Genomic DNA, 20,869 nt, shown 5'->3' with positions numbered 1-20,869 from the left:
ATGAGCTCAGGGAGGGGGTGTCTAAGCCATGCTAAGTGGGGTGGCGGTGGTTTGGGGACTCATGGGTCCCTTGCACGGCACCTGGCACATCAGTTACTCTCCACCAGTACTGTCTGATTGAAGAAACCCTGGAGTTGGCTTTGAAACAGCAGTGGGACGGGGGGTGGGGGTGGAACAGAAGGGCATCTGGACTGAGAGCAGCATGTACAAATGCCCAGTGGTCTGTGTGTGCACTGGACATTAGCGATCAGTGAGGACTCTGGAGTCGCCTGGGCACTGGGTGAAGAAGCTGGTGAGGAGGCTGGTGGGGTGGGTCCTGATGGCCTTGAATGCCAGGCCGAGGCCTGGACTTAATTCTCCTGGCACTGGGAGCATCGGGAGGTGGAGGAGGGAGAGGGCTCAGAGAGGCAGGCCCAGCCTGGCCTAGGGGTAGGAGAAGCAGGGGGGTCCTCTTTGCCTGGGTGGCTTGGAGAGGCTGATCTGCAGAGACAGAGGCTCCAGCTTCTGTGGGGCTGTGCCCCCCTTGCCTGCTGGGCACTGGCACCAGTTCTGCTGATTGGTGGGTTGGATTCCCCCGCCTCAGGCGGTGCTGACTCAGCGTCTGAGAAGTGGTTCCCACGAGCCCACGACTCTCTAGGGGCCAAAGGCCATGCCATCCATGCCCCACCTCCAAGTGGGTCAGTGTCCAGGGCCACTGACAATTAGGGCTGAATGGAGGCTAAGATTTCTGGTCCACCCCACCCCCCACCCCTGCCTACCAGCATGGCCTCAGGCAGTCCTTTCTGATGTCTAACCATATGCCACACAAACTCTGGCCTGGCTCTCCACGCCCCGACGTTCCAAGATACATAGTTATCAATACTTTGTTTTTATTTTAAAACAGTGAAAAGAAAAATAAATATCTTTGAGAAATAAGAGTACAAGGATGGGGTGGAGTGGTGGGGCCGGAGAAGGGGGTGTCCTAGCTTCGGTGGTCTTGCTCCTTCCCAACCAGGCCCTGCCCGGCCCCCGCTGGGAGGTCTGGGGGCTCCGCCAGCCTCGCCTGCCCGAGGCTCCCAAGCCAGGCGCTGGGTCAGCGGAACCCTCGCGCGCGCGAGGATTAGGCCCCTGGGGCCCGGAGCTCCGTGGGGCGGGCGGGGCGGGGGCTGCTGCCCCACAGAGGGCTCTTCCCGGCGTAGTGCCCGCGGCCTCAGTGGTGACCCATGTCCTCCATTCCCACGCGGCCCCAGACGCCCAGCACGAAGCTCTCGATGTCACACTCGTTGGCGCCGCGCACGATGCGGAAGTGGCCCCTCTCTCCCCAGGCTGGGCCCCACGAGTTGGCCGCCGTCTGGGAATGAGGAGGAGCCGTGAGGACGGGAATCGGAGTGAGGGAGGAGGACAGGAGGCCCGGGGGAAGGTGACAGCGGCCGCAGGGCACGCGGCGCAGGGACTCACCCAGTACTTGAGCGTCCTTCCATCGGGCAGCGTCTCCTCCCCCCACCTGCGGGGCAGAGCCGGAAGGGGAAGGGCGCTGATTCACCTGCTTTCAGGAGCTCCCACCCGCGGCCTTCCCTGCTCAGGCCCCTGTTGCCATTGGTGACTTGGGTGCACCCTCAGGACTTGGGCAGCTCTCTGTCCCTCTCTGCACCTCCCTCAGTCTCCACATCTCTAATTCTGTGCACCTGTGCCCGGTGTGGGGACGGTCCCAAAGGGATAACTGGAGGGGAAAGCAGAAAAGGAGGGAAACTGGGCCTCCACCCTCCAGGGATCCACATCCCAGCGACCAGTTCTCTGGGACCTCACACATCTGCCTGCCCTCCCTCCTCACCTGGTGGGGGATGGGGGGCGGGGGGCGGGGTGTGTGTGCAAAGTACATTTCATTGGTTGGACTATTGAAATCAGTGACTCTAGCATTGCCTCTTATATCAGCTGGGGAAACTGAGGGCTGGGGGAGTGAGTCAGGCAGAGCTGGGACAGGTGCTGAGCTGGGGAGAGGTTGAGCAACTCTTGAATCCTTGTCTGTATTTCATTTGGAGTTAAGTTTTCCCAGTGTGTAAGGAAGGAAGAGTTCTAGAACACCTTAAAAGGCCCCTAACTCTTGGTGTGACCCAGGGCAAGTACCTCCTCTTTTTGAGTCTCGGTTTCCTCCCCTATGAAATGGAGCTCTGCAGAGAAGTGGTAAGGATTCAAGGCAGACTCCGAGGCCCCAGTGCAAGCCCTGCTGCCCCCAACCCCCTTTCCCACCAAGCCCCTTACCCTGTGATCTTGACCGAATGGGTCCCATGATGGCGGTATTGCTCCGGCCTCCCAAGGCTCACTGGTGTATGGCTGTAGATGCCGCTCTGGTACAGGAAGAAGTCCTCGTGCACCTCCATGAGGGCTGTGGGCAGAGGTCAAAACGGGGCTGGCTCAGCCCATCAGCACAGGCACTGATACCCAAGCCTGGAGATGCATGCCCAGGCCCCGGGGCCTCTGGTACCAAGACTCAAAGTGCCCCCTCCAGGTGCTGCTCCTGGGGAAGGGACATGGTCCCCCAACTCCTGGCCCCAATGGACTTGCTGCTCAATGCTGTACGGACCACCTGTGCCTCTGTGCCCAGTCTCAAGCAGGCACAAGCTTCTGGAATCAGGGGGCAGGATGAGGGGCATTTACCTTGGACAGGGCCATTCTCCATCATCTCCTTCATGATCTCCTTCTCCTGGAGGGTGAGGGGGTGGGGAGGATAGTATCCATCAGGCGCGAGGCTCAAGCCTTTGGCCAACCTTCCAGCTCTCCTGCCTTTGCCCCCTCACCCAAGTGCAGACTTACGTTGGAGCCGAGGCGGTAGGCAGGAGTGACCTGGTAGATGTCATTGGCATGGACATAGCTATTGGGGCAGCGGGCGGTGGCCTGCCGTTTGCCCCGACCCATGGCCCGACTGTGCATCATGCAGCGGGGTGCGGAGCCAGCCTCGTCCCACCCATGGCCCGAGAACGGGTAGCAGTGGTCAGACACAACCCTGCAGGGGCAGCAGGAGGGAGTGGGGACAGAGTGGGCATGGGGCAGCCTGGCCCAGGCCCTTCCTGCAGGCTTTCCCTTCCTAAGACCCCCGCCTCATGCCCTCTTCCCTACCCCCTTGCTGCTCACCCTCGACGGCGCAGGAACCACCAGGCACCGTCAAGTCGCCCACCGCGGCAACCCTGCTGGTTGTGCGTGTCACAAGACAGCAGGTTCTGGGGCGACAGGACAGGTGTCATGTGCCCCAGAGAATGGATTGAGACTCGATCAGATGCCACAGCTGGTGGGAGGGGAGGTAGAGGGGCTGTCAGGGGGCTCAGGCCTTTGCCCTCCTTTCCCACCTGGCCAGCCCCTGCCCTTGAACGTACCTGCCGTGGAGAAGGCCCAGGAGCCTGCACAGTTGCCCTGGTCGAGAGGGTCGTGGATCAGGTTGGGCCACTTCTCAGAGGCCTCGAAGGCTCTGGGAAGCACCTCCCCTGGGCCCAGCACTGTCTGCAAGGAAAAGGTCACTCTGTCTGCCTCCTGCCTCTGCCCCAGACTGCCCCTCAGGGGCCCTAGGCATTGGAGGTCTCCCAAGAGTCCAGGGCCTCAGTGCTTTGTGACCACCTAGAGGGGTGGGATAGGGAGGGTGGGAGGGAGACGCAAGAGGGAAGAGATGTGGGGATATATGTATATGCATAGCTGATTCACTTTGTTATACAGCAGAAACTAACACACCGCTGTAAAGCAATTATACTCCAATAAAGATGTTAAAAAAAAAGAGTCCAGGGCCTTCTGCAGTTTGATCTTGAGCCCTCTGTTGCTGAGAGAGTCCAGCAACCTCCACGGTGACCCAGAGGAAGACCCAGGCACCATTTAGTGACTCTCTAGTGTCAGGTGGGGGGTGACTAGTCCTGTTTTACAGGTGAGGCAATTGAAGCCAGGAATAGGGAAGTGGTCGGGCCACTTTCCATCCTCAACCCCTGCCTCTTCCCTCCTCTGTATCTTCTGATCTGCTACATCCTTCTTCCCACCAGGACCTTGGGCTTCAGGCCCCAAAGGGCAGGGGAGGGAAGATGCAGTAAGGTCCCGTGACTGGGCAGGCTGCCAAGGCAAACAGCAGGAGGCAGAAAATAGCCGGAGGCCCAGGGGAGTAAGGGCAGGGGCAGGGTCTGGTCACCTCAGCCTTGAGCTGAGCTCCCTCTGCAGGGAGGGCCGCTCTGGCCAGCCACCACCTCCTCCCTGCCGGCCACTGATGGAAGGAGCCTCCGGCATGTGCCCCAGCCCTGTCCCGCTGAAGTTCCTCACCCTTTGTTCTGGGTCTGGTTCTCATTTCTCCCTCTGGAGGGTCCCACTGGTGGGAAGGGTGAAACCCCCTCCTCCCTGGGGGCTCTGCTGAGATGGCGTTTGTTTCCGAGAATTGCTGCTCTCTGGCCAAAGCTGGAGGAGTGCCTGTCCCTCCCTTCCCAAAATACTAAGGTGACCTCCTGGCCCTTAGGGCCCTAACCCAGCCATACTAGGACCAATGACATTTTTCCCAAGCCGGAGAGGCCGGAGAAGCTAGGGAGGGTCAGATGCTGGGACCACAAAACTCAGAATCTGAGCCTCAGTTCTTGCAGTGCAGCATATCTTGTTATAGGCAGAAACCTAAGGCCCAGAGAAGGGGAGTCCCTTGTCCAGGGATACACAGCCTATTGGTAGGGGACAGGCCTAGGCCCTTGGAGAAGCAGGGCACAGGGTGCCAGCATCCCTGGGGTCGTAGGCCAAGAGGAGATGGCAGGATTGTGGGCAGGGATGGACTTACTTGAATCTCATTCATATTGGTGACGGAGGAAGACGGGCGGATGGTGCCCAGGCGGTAGCGAATGCCCTCATCCAGGGTCATGCCCCAGAAGGCACTGTGGTTCCCAGCCCGCCAGCTGAAAGAGAGGGGATGGAGGTCACAGACCGGCCAAGGCTGGGGGTCCTGGAGGTATGCGCATGTGGGTGGGAGAGATGCCTACCAGCTAAATGTACACATGAATAAGATCTGAGTGTGGGTGTGCCTGGCAGGACATGCATCTCGGGCAGAACATATGTGTGTATGCGTGTGCACGTGCATGGGTGTCCACTCGGGGCATTTTTAGGGCCTCTCACCCATAGTTGCCTTGGTTGATGGCCTTGATCATGTTTTCATCCACCAGGCATGGCTCCTGGTCACACTCCCACTGCCCTTTCTCCTGGCAGGTGCTGGAAGAACAGGAGGGAAGGAAGAGGTGAGGTGGTGCTGGGCGTCCTTGGAAGGGAGGAGGCCTCAGAGGTCAACATGGGCCTGAAATTCTGCATCAGCACCTATGAGAGGACCACCAGATGATCCCATCCAGCCTGATGGCTTTAAATGTCAATTTCAAATTTATGATTCTCAAGTTTATATCTGCTTCTCAGATCTCTCCCTAAACTCCAGATTCAAGGATCTTACTGCTACACCACATCACCTCCTGGGTGTCTAACAGGTCACACTCACCACATCCCAAACCAAATTCCTGTTCTCCCCTACTCCCAGGCCTGTGCCTGCCACAGTCCTCGAAAACGGCACTCCATCCTCTCCTGGTGCGCAGGCCAAAAGCCTGGGAGGCACCCCTGACTGTCTCACATGCTAACCCGATTCACCGGCAAATCATGTTGACTCTACCTTAAAAACACATCCAGAATCCAAACCACGTCTCATTCTTTTCCGCAGCCACCACGGTCCAATCACCTTTCACTTGAATTCTGCTGTAGCCTCCTCACTGTTCTCCCCAGTTCTGCGCTGTGCCCCCCCTCCCCCACTTCGGTATATTTTTAACACAGCTGCCCAAGCGATCCTGTTAAACCCAAATCATATCATGCCATTCCCCTGCCCAAAACCTGTCACTGGCTTCACATCAAGAATAAGAGCCAAAGTCCTTCCAGTGCCAACAAGGCCCTGCACGATCTGTCCTCCTGTCCCCTCTCTGACCCCCTCGTCCCCGTCCTGGTTCCTGAGGTCCCAGCCAGGCTGGTCCTGACTGTTGACACCAGCCATGCTCCTGCCCCTGGGCCTTTGCACTGTTCTTCCTCCAACATCCTCATGGCCCCCTCACTTCTTCTAAGTCCTTATTCAAATGTCACCTTCTCAGGGCGGCCTGCCCTGGCCACCCTATCTCAGCATCCTCCACCCTTCCTACCCTGCTTCCCTGTTTTCTTTTCTCCTCAGCCTGTCATCACTATCTGACGTATTATATCTTTAGTTCTTTATATTGTCTATACCTGTTTCTTCACAGAATCAAAGGTTCTTGAGGGCAGGTATTGTTTGATAGCTTCAGTGCCTAAAAACAAAACCTAGCACATAGTAGCCACCCAATAGATATTTGTGGAATGAATGAATGAATGAATGGATGGAGCAGTGCAGTGAAGTGATTAAGAGCATGGATTCTGAATTGAATCCAGGGTTCAGAGTCTAGCTGACTAGTCATGTGACCTTAGGTAAGTTATTTTAAACTCTCCCTCAATGTTGTCTGTAAAATGAGGATAATAATAGTACCACCTTCCAGGGATTAAAAGGCAAGCTTGCAAAGTACTCAGCCCAGGGCCTGGCCCATGTGATGTGCTCAAGAATTGTTATCTTCCATGATTGTTCTCATTACAGGAACCCCAGCTCCCCACCCCCTTGAGTTTCGAACTCATATCCAGCTGGCCTCCTGACAGCTCCTCTGGGTAGGTGAAAGGCATCTCAGAATGGCCAAACTATCTCCCCCGAAACCTGTTCCTCCCTTAACATCCTCAACTCAGAAAATGGCACCTTATCTACCCAACTGTTCAAGCCAGAACTCCATGTGGTCCGTGGTGTCTCCCCTACCGCCTGCCCCTCACCCATACCCACCTACCAGCAGCCTGCCCTATCAGCCGGTCATGAAAGACTCCGAATCCACCTGCCTCTCACCCCTCCACCACCACCACCACCCTACTCTGGCCCCTTATCCCCTCTCACCTGGACCCCAGCAGTGGCTTCCTAACCAGGCTCCCTGCTTCGTTGTGATTCCCTCTGCCCAATACATACACCCCACTCTTAAAGCCAGAGAGATCTTTGAACAACACAGATCAGACTGTGTGCTCCCTAAGTGGCTGTGCACGACACTTAGAGCAAAATGCAAAATCCTTGGCACAGCTTATGAGACCCACGGGACGCGGCCTGCCCCTCCTCGGGGCCTCTCTCCCCATTTCACAGCTCCAGCTGCAATGAGCTCGGTCCCACCTCCTGGCCGTTCCACAAGCCATTTCCCCCCATGTTCCCTCCTTCTGGGCCTGGGCCACTCATGCTCTCATCTCCCTGGTATCTGCATAAATATCCCTTCCTGAGTAGCCTTCCCACGCCCCCACCCCACTCTAAACTAGGGTCCCCCAGTAACATCTTTTCCCCCCATCACACCTGTAAGGTTGTAATGACAGGTTTATTATTTGTGTCACCATTAGACTAGAGGCTCTACTGCAGGGACAAGGACTGTCTGCCTCATTCTGGCTGCATCTCCTTGGCCCAGCACAGCACCTGGCACATAGTAGGTCTCTAATAGGTGTCGACTGAACAGTTGAATTCTATGAATTCTATAGTGCTTTTACAAGCTCATAACTCTGCTATGACAAGATGCTAAACTGCATCCTTTCAAGCCTGCCCAAGGCTCCCGCCTCCCTTCTTCCCTTTTAAGGAGCCTCAGGGGACGAAGACCCAGTATGGCTGGGATCTCCAGCCCCAGGAGCTGCGGGGGCACTTTCAGAGAGGCTTTCGTCCTTCCCTTCCCCCTCTGACTCTCAAAAGCATCCTCGAGGGCTCACAGAGCCTGGGAGGCCACAGACACTGTCCCACACCCTCCCTCAGGTGTCAAGTGCAGGGAACACAGCCAGAACTGGCCTGGGAGGGCAGTGGCTTGGTCAGTCCTTTCCTGCCACCTCCCTCTTTGCCCCCCAGGGCTGTCCAAGCAGGTCTAGGCAGGACTAGTGGCAGCAGGTCCCAGCATTCCAGAGGGGGCCTGGGTGGCCAGGCCCTAGGGAAGGGACCGAGAGAGAGTGTTAACCCCTCCATGTCCAGAGGCATCCTATCAGTAACAGCAGAATCATGCAAGCATGCTCCATCTTTTGAAACACACACACAGGTCACACACACTCAAAGCATGCACACACACACATGCTCTGTTATCCAGACACACGCTAAAATGCAAGAGTCCCCACTCTCACTGTGACCCAGGCACCCCTCACGCCAGTGAGGCAATGGAAACAGCTTATGCGTAATGCATTCCAAAAAGTTTCCTCCTCCCTGGGGCCCTCTCAGTCCCAGGGCACGGGGTGGAGTGGGTGCAGGGCCTCCTCCTCTAAGTCTTAGGGTCCCCATTATTTCCATTAAGGCATTCAAGCCTTCGCACCTCCCATCTCAGGCCTCAGATTAGGGTAGGGGGGCACCCCAACCCCTTCATCCTCCTACTGGGAATGATGGGGAGGGGTGGGGGAAGAGGAGGGGCCACATTCCAGGGAAGGCCCTGCTACACAGTCTGGCTGGCTGCCAGCTCAGCCATCCCTGACCCTCATCCGGTCCAGGGCAACGGATGCTGCAGTCAGAGGTTTCCTTCCTGGCGCCCCCTTCTTGGACTCGCCCGTGACAGGGAGAAAGGTTGGGAGGGGCAGTAGCCTAGCTCCAGGCAGGAGGGGCTGCACCTGGAGCTGGGCATCCATGGTTGACTGCTCCTGGGGACTGCTGTTGGAATGCTGGTACAGAAGTTGACATGGTCCGTGTAAAAATTCCCATGTTACAGATGAGGAAACTGAGGCTCAGAAAAGGGAAAGGCCTTGCCCCCAGCAAGTGAGTGACAGGGATAGGGTTTGAATCAAGTCTGTTCCACAAAGCCCACAAGGCAAGCCCCCAACACTCACCAACGGTTACAGTTGTCCCAGTAGGTTCCCAAGACTGGATAGATGCGACCCCTGTGCATACATCCTGGTGGGAGGAAAGTCAGAAAGAGAAGTGGAGCCAAGACCAGAGACGATGGGTTGAGATGGCCAGGTCCTCAGAGGTCAGGTGTCCCAAATCGTCCCAAACACACACACACACACACCAGCCCTCACTGAAACTAAAGCCAAGCTATAACTTAAGACATCTCCTACAGGGTCACACACCAGCTGCTACTTGGGAAGTTCTTCAGTGACTCCAACCTGGATCCCTCTTGCTTAACTTGGATGCCAGCCACAACATTCCTTAGATCCTATGCCATTTAAATGAGCTGGGGTTTGGAGATGGGGAGTGGAAGGGGTATGGGGAAGCCAAAGCCCAGAGAAGGTAAGTGACTCCCCTAAGATGACACAGCACTTTGGGGTGACAACCCAGGTATACAGTCTCACACCCGCAGCCACATGGAATTGTGGGAAAGAATTCAAGTGACTCTCCTTTGCATAAGGGCGAGTGGATGGTGGTGAGAGCTGAGAGCAGGAACAGACTTAACCCACCTCCCAGGAGTGACCAGCCATCTCAGGGGTAGAGAATCCTGAGCAAAGGCAGAGGAATTGTTAAGATGACGCTGACCAACCCCTGTGTGCTTTATCAGTCTGAGGGTGAGTCAGCAGGTGTGGCCAGCACCTTCTAAGTCCAGAATATGGAGACAGGCAGGACTGGGAGAAAGGGCAGGAGGCTGCTCTTCTCCTGGGCCAACTTAAAATCCCACAGACCGAGGCTCTTCTTTTTCCATCTTACTGGAGAGATTCAAGTTAGACCAGAGTGGGGACTTCCCAGAAGCGCAGAGAGAGGGGCAGGGTCTCTTTCCCAGATTCTACAAAACCTCCCCCTGGAAATGTCAATGCATCAGCCTTGCTCCTGAGCCTTGCTGAGTTTGGGCTTGACAAAGCGACCCACCCCTGGCCGTCTGGTGCCCACCTTGGATGGGGGGAAAAGGGGGTGGCACGCCGAGGCAGAAGTCCCAGAAGTCAGGGCAGCAGTCGGAGACGGTGCGGTTGCAGAAGAGGTCACAGTAACAGGTAGCACCCAGGTAGGGCAGGGCGCAGTCATCGGCGCGGCCGCGGCAGCACAGGTCCTGCTCCTGGCAGTACCGGCCACCCGCGTCCCGGATGCCCCGCAGGTGCAGAGCCGGTGCCAGCTCCCGGCGCCCACGACCCCGCTGGGCACCCAGGGCCAAATCGCCAGCCAGCAGCAGCAGCAGCCCCAGTGGACATCGCCACATGGTGCCTCCTGGGCCCAGGGAGGGCAGAATTCAGGGGTCAGAAGTGGTGGGCAACAGATATTCCCTGCACCCCAGGGACTGATCTCCCAGCTTACTGGGGCTGTGAGTCCAAGGGGTCCCAGCAGGGACCCTGATTCCTGTGTCCCCAGGCAGGACAGGGGTAAGGAGCCACAGTTTACGTGCCCTGGCTTACCGGGGGAAGGGGCTTAGGCAAGAAACGGAGCCCCTCCCTGACCTGCCGGGGGACCTTCAAGGACAGGAGGTGGGGATGGTGGCATTCTTGGTGCTCCCCACTCAACACCCATGCTTCGCACCCGGGGTCTCCTCCTGTTCTGGATCCCTGTGCTTCCCTCAGCCTCCGTCCTTGATGGGGGTCCTTGACTTTGTGCCCCTCTGCCCCCCTCCACTCTCCCTCTCTGCCACCTGTCTTGGTCCCCCCACCTGGCCCCTCATGCTCTCTGATCCTTCTGTCTACACCGTCTCCCCTCTGAGTAGGGGAGCGTCCCTACCTGGTGAGGGGTGTGGGCTGAGCCCGACTGCCCTACTCGTCTCCGCCTTCCCGCTCCCGCGACCGCCGGACACTCAAAGTCAAGTGAGGAACGCGGGGCGGGATCGCTTTTTGTACCGCCCCGCCCTGCGCGCCGCCCCGGCCCCGGCGGCGGGAGGGAGGGGCCCCGGCTCTTTTGCACCTGGAATAGCCCCGCGTAACTCCGAAATTGGGACTAAGGAGAGGGACCGTGAGCACGTGACTGACCTTGTTGGGTCTCCGGTGGAAGCCGTTCCCTTAGGGGCGGAACTCCAACCGAAGCAGAAACAACTGTGGTGTGACACTGGTAGGGACTGCCCAGTGGGCTTCGCCGTGGGGCTGAGGGGCTCGCGCGGACAAGGGAAGATAGGGGGCAGCGGAGCTCCGAGTTTGGGACCTAAGTGTGGGAAATGATGGGGAGAGTGTGGGCGGCAAAAATCTCTAAGCCCCCCGTGACCCCTCAGTAATAAAGACAGCCATGCACACCCCTCTTCACAGTGCCCCCCCCGCCCCCACTAGGCTTGGAGCCGCCCCAAGCCGCCTCCGTTCCCAGGAATGACTGGAATCTGGAGGAGGAGGATTTAGGACCCTTGGGCTGCTCATCCTCCCGAGGGGGCGGGGTGGGTGTGGGGTGGGAGCTGTCTCCATGCCCTGAGACCCCTCTTTGCCTCCGCCCTCCCCACTCAGTTCCGGCAGCTCGCCAAACACTGCTGCCAGGGGGCATCCTGCTTGCTCGGGACCTGTCCCCCATCCAGGGTCCAAAGGAAGAGCCCTGCCAGCTGGCGCCCCCTGCAGAGCCCCCCCTTCCTGCCCTGGTTATAAACCCTGCCTTTGCCCAGGCTGGCCTGGGCCCCAAACAATGGGGCTTCTGTCCCGCCAGGCCTGCCCATCACCTCTTACCTCCCCATCGCGAAGTCCCCTCTCTTTCAACAGTTTGGGTCCGGGCCAGAGGATTCTAACAGCGGGAGGATGAAAGAGACTCCACCTGGACAGATCCCCCCATCCCTGGCCTGAGCCTCACAGCCGCCCCTAGGTGAGGGAAGCTTCAAGTATCGGGGATTCCCTTTGCCCTCTCTCTGACCTCCCTGCACCCCTCCCCCAGCCTTGGGGCATCCTCAGCTGGCCAGCCCCAGGGGGAGGGGAGGGACCAGGACAACGGGCATCTGTGACTGGGTTGACTGGGTTACCCCCTGCCAGGGGGTACTGGGCAGGGAGTCAACGAGGGAATCCTGCCCTGGGTGCGCATGCGGAGGATGGAGGAGTAATGGCCAGCGTTGGCGGGAACACTCACAGGAGCTGGCCATCTGCTCCCTGAGGGGACCCCGGAGGACAGGGCCTAGATGAGACACTTGAGGCTCAGAAGGACAGAGCTGCCCAAGGGCACACAGCAAGAATGCAGTCTCCCTACCTACCACCACTCCACTCCTTTCCCCTGTCACCCTTAGTCACCCACTGCAGGTCTCAACACTCTCCTGGTCGGGAAGTCCCTTTCCATGTCTAACCTCCATTCATCTTACTGCAAGGTGGGCCCCTCGTATTGGGAAGCAGATGAATGCTGCCTTCAGAAGAGTTCATGCCCAGAGAACCCACTTTCATGAGTCAGTTTCAGTGTGGTTCTGCGGCTTGGGGCTGGCCCGGGGGCATCTGGCCTGTTCTTTGCCCCAAATCACCCCCCTGTAGGCCACCCATGTTGTCAGTGTTGTACGTGTATCTGAGTCTGTGAGGTGTTTCTGCTTGAGTGTGTCTGAGTCTGCTTGTCTCTCTGTTACCTGTTATGTGCCTGCATATCTGTCTGGATGTTGTGTCTGTGTGGTCATGGGTTTGTCTGTCTTGTCCATCAGTGTACTGTTTGCCTGTATTTGTGTGCTTGTTGGCTTGTGTGTCGCTGTGTATAGCTGTGTGACTGTCCCTGTTTGTGTCTGCCTAGCTACTAGGTGTCTGTCTTGCTAGGAGTCCGTGTGTCTGTGTAGGTGTCTGTTCGTGTCTGTTCACGGGTTTTAGCTATCTGCCTGTCCTTGCCTGCCTGTCTGTCCATGCCTAGGAAGCAGGAACACAGAGCGGGGAAAGAGCAGAGCCAAAAGCATGGCTCCGAGGTCCCTCATCATCACTGAGCTTGGCACTGAGCCCGCCCCAGTGGAATCTTGTGACTCACTGGGTTCCTTGGCCAAAGAGGAAAGGAAAAGGGCAGGGCTCTGGGGGAGGGGCTGGAAACCACTTTCCTTTTCCATGGCCCCTCTCTTTCCTGGTGACTCATTCTCTGTCTTTATTCTTGTCCAAGGACCTAGGGCAGAGCAACAGGTGAGGAGATAGCAGCAGGCCTTACCCTCTGAGCCCTTTGGCTTCCTGGGAGGCAGGTGGCCTGGGGCTCTGCAGTGACTCTGACCTCCCTCACTTGTGACCCTGGGCAGACATTGCCTCTCTCTGGGCCTTGGTTTCCCATCTGTACTCAGATGCTCCCTAGAGGCCCTGTGATGCTCTTTTCTTTCTACAAAAGGGAGGCGAAGCTAAAAAGAGGCAGTGACATGCCTAAGGTTGCACAGCAGAACAGAGACCTGGGCCTCCTCTCCTCTCCCCGGGAGTCCAGTGCTGCCCCTCCTCCACCTCCCCCTTCCCCAGCTGTTCTGGGTGCTCAGAATGGACCATTCTCCTCTGGAGGCTGAGCAGGGCCTCCTGGGAAGACAAAGACCCATTGTACTCTGCTCAGCCCAGGTCTGTGGCTGACTACCCACCACCTGAGGCATGGGGGCTCAGATGTTTGGGTCCCAAACGGCACCACAGCTAGAGCTCTGGGTCCCTTGTGGGCCCCTGTGGTCAGCTGGACACATCCAGAGCTTGGAGCAGTGATACCAGGAGCTGAGTCTGAGATCCAGGCCTAATGTTGTCTCTCTTGGGCCCTGTCGTGACATGTCGGGCTTCCTGGGGCCTGTTGGACTGTGTTATCAAAGCACTGCCCGCAGGGCTGTGTGGCAAAGTGTGGCACTGCCTTAGCATGCTGGAGCTTGTGGGAGATGAGATTCGGGGCCATGTGGAAGTCTGTTGTACTGAGCCGTGGAATGCTTTCCTGTTTGATTTTTCTCATTCATTCCACACGTATTTATTGAGCATTTACTATGTGCCAGGCTCTGTGCTAGGTGCTGAGTGTTATGAAGCCGTGCACATGGCGTGGGAACCTGGAGTGATGTGATGGTCAAGGGGGTCTCAGAGAGGAGATGGCATTTGAGCTGAGGCTGAAGGATGAGAAGGAGGCAGCCCTTCCTAGAGGGTGTTCCAGGAAGCCGGGCCAGCATGAGCAACAGCCCTGAGGCCGGGCACAAATCGGTCTGTTTGAGACACAGAAGGAAGCCCAGAGTGGCCACTCTACAGTGAACGAGGAGGGCAGAGGAGCAACATGAGCCTGGGAGGTAGGCTGCGTGGCCGGCACGCAGGACCCTCAGGCTGTAGTTAGGAGCTTGAGTTGTCTTCTGAGCACTAAAGAGATTTCACCGTGGCAGTGAAATAATCTGATTCACACGTGCAAAAACCCACTCCGCCTGCTCTGTAGAGAACAGATGACTACAAGGTAAGAGTGGAATCAGGGGGCCCAGGTAGGAGGCGATGGTGTGACCCAGGCTAGAGATGCTGAGGCCTGAACAAGGCTGGGGGCCGTGGAGATCATGAGAAGCAGGCTTGTTGGGGACCTACTGTGGACTTGCTGGCAGGTCAGAGGTGATGGATGAGAGAGGGGAGGAATTGAGGAGGACTTGTGGGTTTCTACCTGGTGGGTTGAGGATGGTCCCAAATTCTCTGCTATTCCCCTTCCTGGAGTCTGGGCAGGCTTGGGGACCAGTTGGACCCACATAGACTGTGTGACCTAGGCTGGTTTCCAGCTCAGACTGGAAAAGCGGGAGGACAGAGCCTGGGGACGCTCCTATATCAGGAGCTGGGCAGAGAGCAGGAGAGGGCACCGTAGGCTGAGCAGGATTGGTCAGGGAGGAAGGGGGAGCCCAGGTGAGAGAGCTGTCAGGAAGCCAAGGGAAGAAGAGAGTGCTTCGAGACCTAGGAGGGGAGCTGCCTGTGTGGAATGCTGTGGAAAGGTCGAGTAAGCTGAGGACAGAGACGTGTCCACTAGATGTGGCAGCAAGGACCTTGGGGCCACCTTGACGGAGCAGTCTTAGTGGAAGAATGAGGATGGAAGCTGAATGGCACGGGTGGAACTGCAAATAGGAGCCAATGAACCAGAGAGAACAACCACTGGCCACTTTTTAGAACGTTTTAATGCAAAGGGAAGCTGAGAAATGGGGCTTTGGCTGGAAGGAAGTAAGGAGGGTGAAGGGAGAGTTTTGTCCAAATATGGATACTATAACATCGTATCTCTGTGCTGATGGCAAGGAGCTGGGGAGGAACGGATGCTACAGAGAGACGGGATTTCCCAGGATCAAAGTTCTTGCTAAAGTAAGAGGGAGGGGACCCAGAGCACAGGAGGAGAGAGCTGGCGTTTGATAGGAGCAGGGACAATCATCTGAGAGGCAGAAGAAGAGGAGGTGGATTTGTAGAATCAGCCATGCAAAGCTGAGGGAACCTCCTCTGATGGTTTCTATTTTGCCAGTGGAGTGGAAGCAAGTTGCAGCCAAAGTGAGACAGGAAAAGAGGAGGGGACGGAGGATCAAGGATTAAATGTGAAATAGTTATCACAGTCAAGCCCACTAAAGAAACAGAGTAGGATTTCCGGCAGTGAGGAGTGACCATTCGAAGTTGCTGACTGTGAATTTGTAATGACCCTGGCCGGCCAGTCTGTTTACTAGTGTGTTTTCTGCCATACACGGCAAGTGCCAAACGTGGGCCTTTCCCCAGGTAATCCTATTAAATCAATTGGCAGATGGGAAAGTCAAGACTCAGAAAGACTTTCTGGCTTGCCCAAGGTCACACAGCTGGGAGGGGCAGAGCAGGACCTTGAGCCCAATCCCTGAAGCCTCTGCAGATGCCAAAACTATCCAAGGACTAAGTTGACTCTCACAGCCGGTAGTGTTCATGGTCGTCCGCTATGGGTGCAAGTGGGGAAATGCAGAAAAGAGAAACAGGGCTTTCCTTTTTCTGTTATACTTCAGTATATTGGTGCTGGGGCCAGTTCAGTACAAAGCGCCCCGAGTGCTGCTTCCTTGCAAGGTCTATTTGCTGAGTAAGGACACCATTTCTTCATCTCTATCTTTATCTAAATGACTAGCTCCTTTCAACCCTGGGCCAGGAGTGCGGAGATTTTTTGGGGGGATTAACGGCTCCCCCTCATCTCTTAATTATCTGCCCTCTTTTGATTCAGCATTACTTTCACTAAAGAGAGCTCCCCAGGGAACAGTAAGCTTGGTGTTATCATCAGCAAACATCTTAGAAAGCGGGTTCTGTTTTCCGGTGCCTATTTACAGAAACATTTCCACACCTTGCTTGGTGTTTCCAGTAATTCCTGATTTTTCCGGCCAGGAATATTAATAAATGGGTCTTGAAAAGTACAAGAGGCTCTTCCGTGGCTGCAAGCACACTGAACACTTTTGCCTTTTAATCCCCAAGCAGAAAGTAATAAAGCCCTAAAGGTTGGGTAAAAACCCAATCTGATAGAAAGAGTCACTTCTAAGAGCTAGATTCTCAGGGGGAAATGCTGTGATGTTACCCTAATGGCTGTAATAGGTTGAATGGAGCCCCCCCAAAAAGATATGTCCAAGTCCTAATTCCTAAAACCTGTGGCTGCAACCTTATTTGGAAATGGAGTCTTTGCAGATAAAGATCTTGAGATGAGATCATCCTGAATATCTGGGGTGGGGGGCCGTTGGAGGTGTGTGCTAAATCCACTGACAAATGTCCTTATAAGAGACACACAGAGGAAGAGGAGGAAGCCATGTGACCATGGATGCAGAGATTGGAGTGATGCGGCCACAAGCCAAGGAACACGTGGAGCCACCAAACGCTGGAGGAGGCAAGAAGCAGATTCTCCCCTTGAGGCTCCAGAGAGAGAATGGCCCTGCTGACACCTTGATTTTGAACTTCTGGCCTCCAGACCGTGAGAAAATACATTTCCTTTTTTTTTTTTTTTTTTTGCGGTACGCGGGCCTCTCACTGTCGTGGCCCCTCCCATTGCAAAGCACAGGCTCCGGACGCGCAGGCCCAGCGGCCATGGCTCACGGGCCCAGCCGCTCCGCGGCATGTGGGATCCTCCCGGACCGGGGCATGAACCCGTGTCCCCTGCATCGGCAGGCGGACTCCCAACCACTGCGCCACCAGGGAAGCCCCCACATTTCCATTTTAAGCAGTCAAATCTGTGGCAGTTTGTTCCAGCAGCCCCAAGAAACTAATATAGTGGTCTTCCCTTTCTAGGCTCTGTGAGGCCTGAGATCTGTGGGTCAATCAGAATGGGCCAAATTCAAGTCTGTTTGCGGACAGAACCAGCACCAAGCAGCTTGTACTGGCAAAAGCAGAACAAACGGGCTCAGACAGAATTGACTTATCAAGAAGTGGTTCAAAGACTCATCGGCAGTGATAGAGCCTAACGTCAAGGTTCAGAGCACAGACTTGGCAGCCAGATGGAGTAGGCTCAAATCCCGGCTCCACTTCTCGGGGACCAGGAAACCTGGGGCAGTTTTCTGAATCTCTCTGTGCATCAGTTTATCCACGTGTAAAATGAAGACACTAACAGCAGTCCCCACCTGCAGGGTAGTTGTAAGAATTATATGACTTAGCGTAAAGCCCTTGCAACTGACCGTGCCGACATATCACAGGTGCGATATGAGTGTCTGCTATTATTACAATAACCCAAATCAAAACAGCCACAAATGAGCTCAGAATAGTCAAATAGATGCAAATGTGCTTACGCCTACATATAGTGAGTCAAACCAGTTAAAACTAGCTGAAACTAATGTAAACTTGCTCAAACCTCTTGGGTCAACCCTACAAAAACCAGATTAAAGCAGTCAAATAGGATCAGAGCAGGTCTGGAATCTGTACATGCGTTTGCACATGCGAAGGGTCTCTGTTCTCTGTGTGTGTCAGTTTGGACGGTAACAAACAGCCCCACACATCTCCCAGGGGTGAGAATGATGCATAGGCAGAGGCCATGGAAGTAAATCCACATCTAAGAGAGACCGAGACGTATTTCCCTGTCGGAAGCACAACCAACATTTGCTGAAAGAAACACTCAAATTACTTATCCTAGGTCGAGCCTCAAATGTTCAGAACGAACCTCACGTTAATTAGACAGAAGTTGGGATATCTTGACCCAGGATCCCTAAGAATCTCCTGAAACTCAGGGGCAAAAAGTATGCTCAGAGTCCATGGAGATCTAGAAGGTTGTCAGAACCCAAGCCCACTCTCTCTTTGGCCCAGTGAGGGAAGGCAACTCCCTCAAGGCCAGTAGCTCAGTGAGCAGCAGGATGAGGGGAGGGAGACCCTCGGGAGGTTGGGAGTCTCAGGTGAGAGATCAAAAGTTAGAGGCTTCTGTGGGGCAGCTCACTCCAGGGGTCACAGGCACTCCCCTGGCCCTTCACTGGCTCCATGCCTCCCCAGGGGTACTCTCTCCAGGGCATTTGTGGCACTCTGTGTCTCCTGCTGGAGGGGGCAGATAGTGGGGAGGGGCTGGGGGAGACACCTGGCTGGGCCTCAGGGCTTACAGGGGAGCTGGAGCCTCTCAACTCAAGGCTGGGTGGGCAGCAGCCCTTCTGTAGTAACAACCAGAAGCTGGGGAGATAAGGAGAGGCCCAGGGGAGAGTCTCTGTGTGATGACATGGCTGCTCGGGCACAGATGAGCTTGGGCAGAGAGAGGTCAAGGGCCTGGGTGGGAGTCAGGGGCCTTCAGTCCCTGTCCTGGCTCTGCCTCTGACATTCTGTGTGACATTGAACAAGTCATCGCTCCGTCTGGGCCTCACTAACCCATATCTGAAATGAGAGAGAGCTCTCCATGGTCACCGAGGGCCCCAAACTCATACACAAGACGGAGAGCTCATTCAGTCCAAACTTCTCATCTGCAGCTGAAGGAATGGAGACTAGACAGAGGGAGGAGTTGGGCCACGGTCACATAGTGAGTGAGAGGGAAATGGAGGGAACTGTCATTTGTGGTCCACCTACTATGTGCTCGATAAACTCCCTCCACGAGGACTGCCCTTTCCTGCATCCCAGCCAGCACAAATGCCAGGAGCACCTTCTACAGGTGGGTCACTTGACATGGATTATCTCATTTAATCCCCCAACAATCCTCAGAGGTATTATCATCCCCATTTCACAGATGGAAAAACTGAGTTCCAGAGACATGACGTGCTCAGACACAGCTATTTGAATCTGTCTCTCTAGTTCCCCTAGGGCAGAAGGGAGAATGAGGATGGAATGCCAGAGGTCAAGGGTGCCGTGGAGGACATGCCCCAGAATCAACTTTTGGGGGAAAAACAAGGGAGCAGGCTCAGGCCCAGAAAGAATCTAGGGAGGTAGCGCCCATTGACTCTTTTTTTTTTTTTTTTTTTGCGGTACGCGGGCCTCTCACTGCTGTGGCTTCTCCCGTTGCGGAGCTCAGGCTCTGGACGCGCAGGCTCAGCGGCCATGGCTCACGGGCCCAGCCGCTCCGCGGCATGTGGGATCTTCCCGGACCGGGGCACGAACTCGTGTCCCCTGCATCGGCAGGCAGACTCTCAACCACTGTGCCACCAGGGAAGCCCTGAGCACCAGTTTTTATTAGTATCTGAGGTTTTCTTGCAGAGTTGCTTCATGCACGTACAAAAATGAATAAATGTTCAGAACGCCCTTTTTACATAAAACGTAACAAACTATATATACTGTGCTGTACCTTTTCCCACTAGCCACACATCTTAGAGATTTTAATCAGCCAATAGAGCTTCTTGTTCTTTTATATCACTGCCTAATATTCTATTGTAGACTGAAATAATTCATTTAACCAATTCCCTATTGATGGACATTTGAGTCCTTTCTAGTTTTTCTTTTTCTTTTTGGTATTACGATAATGCTGCAATAAATAATCACGTACATACTTTGTTTAATACATGTTAAAGGTATACTCGCAGAATTAATTCCCAGCAGTGGATGGCTGGGTTGAAGGTACTGTATTTGTTTTCTGTGGCTGCATAACAGTATCACAAACTCAGCAGCTTAAAATAACACCCTGAGAGTCTATAGGTCAGTCCTGCATGCTGTAGCTGGGTTCTCTGCTCAGAATGGAATCAAGGTGTTGGTGAGGCTTAGTCCTCATCTGGAGCCTCGGGGAATATCGATTTCCAAGCTCACTCCTGTCGTTTGTAGAGATGGCTTCCTTATGGTCTCTGATTTCTTGCTGGCGATCAGCTGAGGGCCTCCCTCAGCTTCTGGAGGACACCTACATACTCTACCATGTGGCTTCCTCCAAATGGCACAACGAATCCTTCTCACGCTTCAAATCTCTGACTTCTCCTGAGACCAGCTGGAGAAAATTCTCTGCATTTAACGGGCTCAGCTGATCAGGTCCAGCCCCCTCAGGGTAATCTCTCTTCCTTAAAATCCACTGATTTGGGACCTTAACTTACATCTGCAAAATCTCTTTCGCCATATAATGGAACATAATCATTGAGCCCATATTTTCATCATATTTACCGATTCTGCCCACATGCAAAGGATCACACAAAGTTGAAAGCCAAGGAGGGTCACCTTAGAATCCAATCTAACACAGGGGTATTTGTAAATTGGATAGATATTGCCATCTGGTCCCCCATGGGATCTCCCCTCCACCAGCAACGCTGAGCATGCCTGCTTTTCCACAGTGTCACATAAAGAATGATATCAAACTTCTGGATTTCTGCCAATCTGATAGGTGAAAATGGAATCTCACTGTATTTTTTTAAAGTACATTGCTTTTTTTATTATAATTTTAAAAAATTTATTTTATCTTATCTATTTATTTTGGCTGCGTTGGGTCTTCGTTGCTGTGTGAGGGCTTTCTCTAGTTGCGGCGACGGGGGGCTGCTCTTCGTTGCGGTGCGTGGGCTTCTCATTGCGGTGGCTTCTCTTGTTCTAGAGCATGGGCTCTAGGCGCCTGGGCTTCAGTAGTTGTGGCACGTGGCTCAGTAGTTGTGGCTCGTGAGCTCTAGAGAGCAGGCCCAGGAGTTGTGGCGTGCGGGCTTAGTTGCTCTGCAGCATGTGGGATCTTCCCGGACCAGGGCTTGAACCCGTGTCCCCT

General features: G+C 55.1%; 1 protein-coding gene across 14 annotated transcripts in view; it reads right to left on the bottom strand.

Moving 5' to 3' along the window:
- Positions 1-995: 995 nt before the first annotated feature.
- TINAGL1 (tubulointerstitial nephritis antigen like 1) overlaps positions 996-20,869 on the bottom strand; it is a 32,517-nt gene continuing 12,643 nt past the window's right edge. For 8 of the 14 annotated variants that reach the window (XM_060089354.1, XM_060089358.1, XM_060089353.1 and 5 more), the window contains 12 exons: positions 10,927-11,095; positions 9,869-10,180; positions 8,875-8,938; positions 5,095-5,187; positions 4,763-4,877; positions 3,348-3,471; positions 3,109-3,259; positions 2,791-2,980; positions 2,635-2,680; positions 2,239-2,362; positions 1,438-1,483; positions 996-1,330 (listed from right to left, as the gene is read on the bottom strand). In XM_060089354.1, the coding sequence (XP_059945337.1) occupies positions 1,190-1,330; positions 1,438-1,483; positions 2,239-2,362; positions 2,635-2,680; positions 2,791-2,980; positions 3,109-3,259; positions 3,348-3,471; positions 4,763-4,877; positions 5,095-5,187; positions 8,875-8,938; positions 9,869-10,172 (1,398 nt within the window). In that variant the 5' untranslated portion in view covers positions 10,173-10,180; positions 10,927-11,095 and the 3' untranslated portion in view covers positions 996-1,189. Of the gene's footprint in view, positions 1,331-1,437; positions 1,484-2,234; positions 2,363-2,634; positions 2,681-2,790; positions 2,981-3,108; positions 3,260-3,347; positions 3,472-4,762; positions 4,878-5,094; positions 5,188-8,874; positions 8,939-9,868; positions 10,181-10,681; positions 10,752-10,926; positions 11,096-11,598; positions 11,684-20,869 lie in introns of those variants that run through there. The other 6 variants (XM_060089366.1, XM_060089367.1, XM_060089356.1 and 3 more) reach the window with 5 other exon arrangements.

This window comes from Mesoplodon densirostris, chromosome 2 (genome assembly GCF_025265405.1).
Source record: "Mesoplodon densirostris isolate mMesDen1 chromosome 2, mMesDen1 primary haplotype, whole genome shotgun sequence".
Classification (NCBI taxonomy): domain Eukaryota; kingdom Metazoa; phylum Chordata; class Mammalia; order Artiodactyla; family Ziphiidae; genus Mesoplodon; species Mesoplodon densirostris.
Note: the sequence above shows the minus strand (reverse complement) of the source record. Positions and strands in the feature narration are given on the sequence as shown.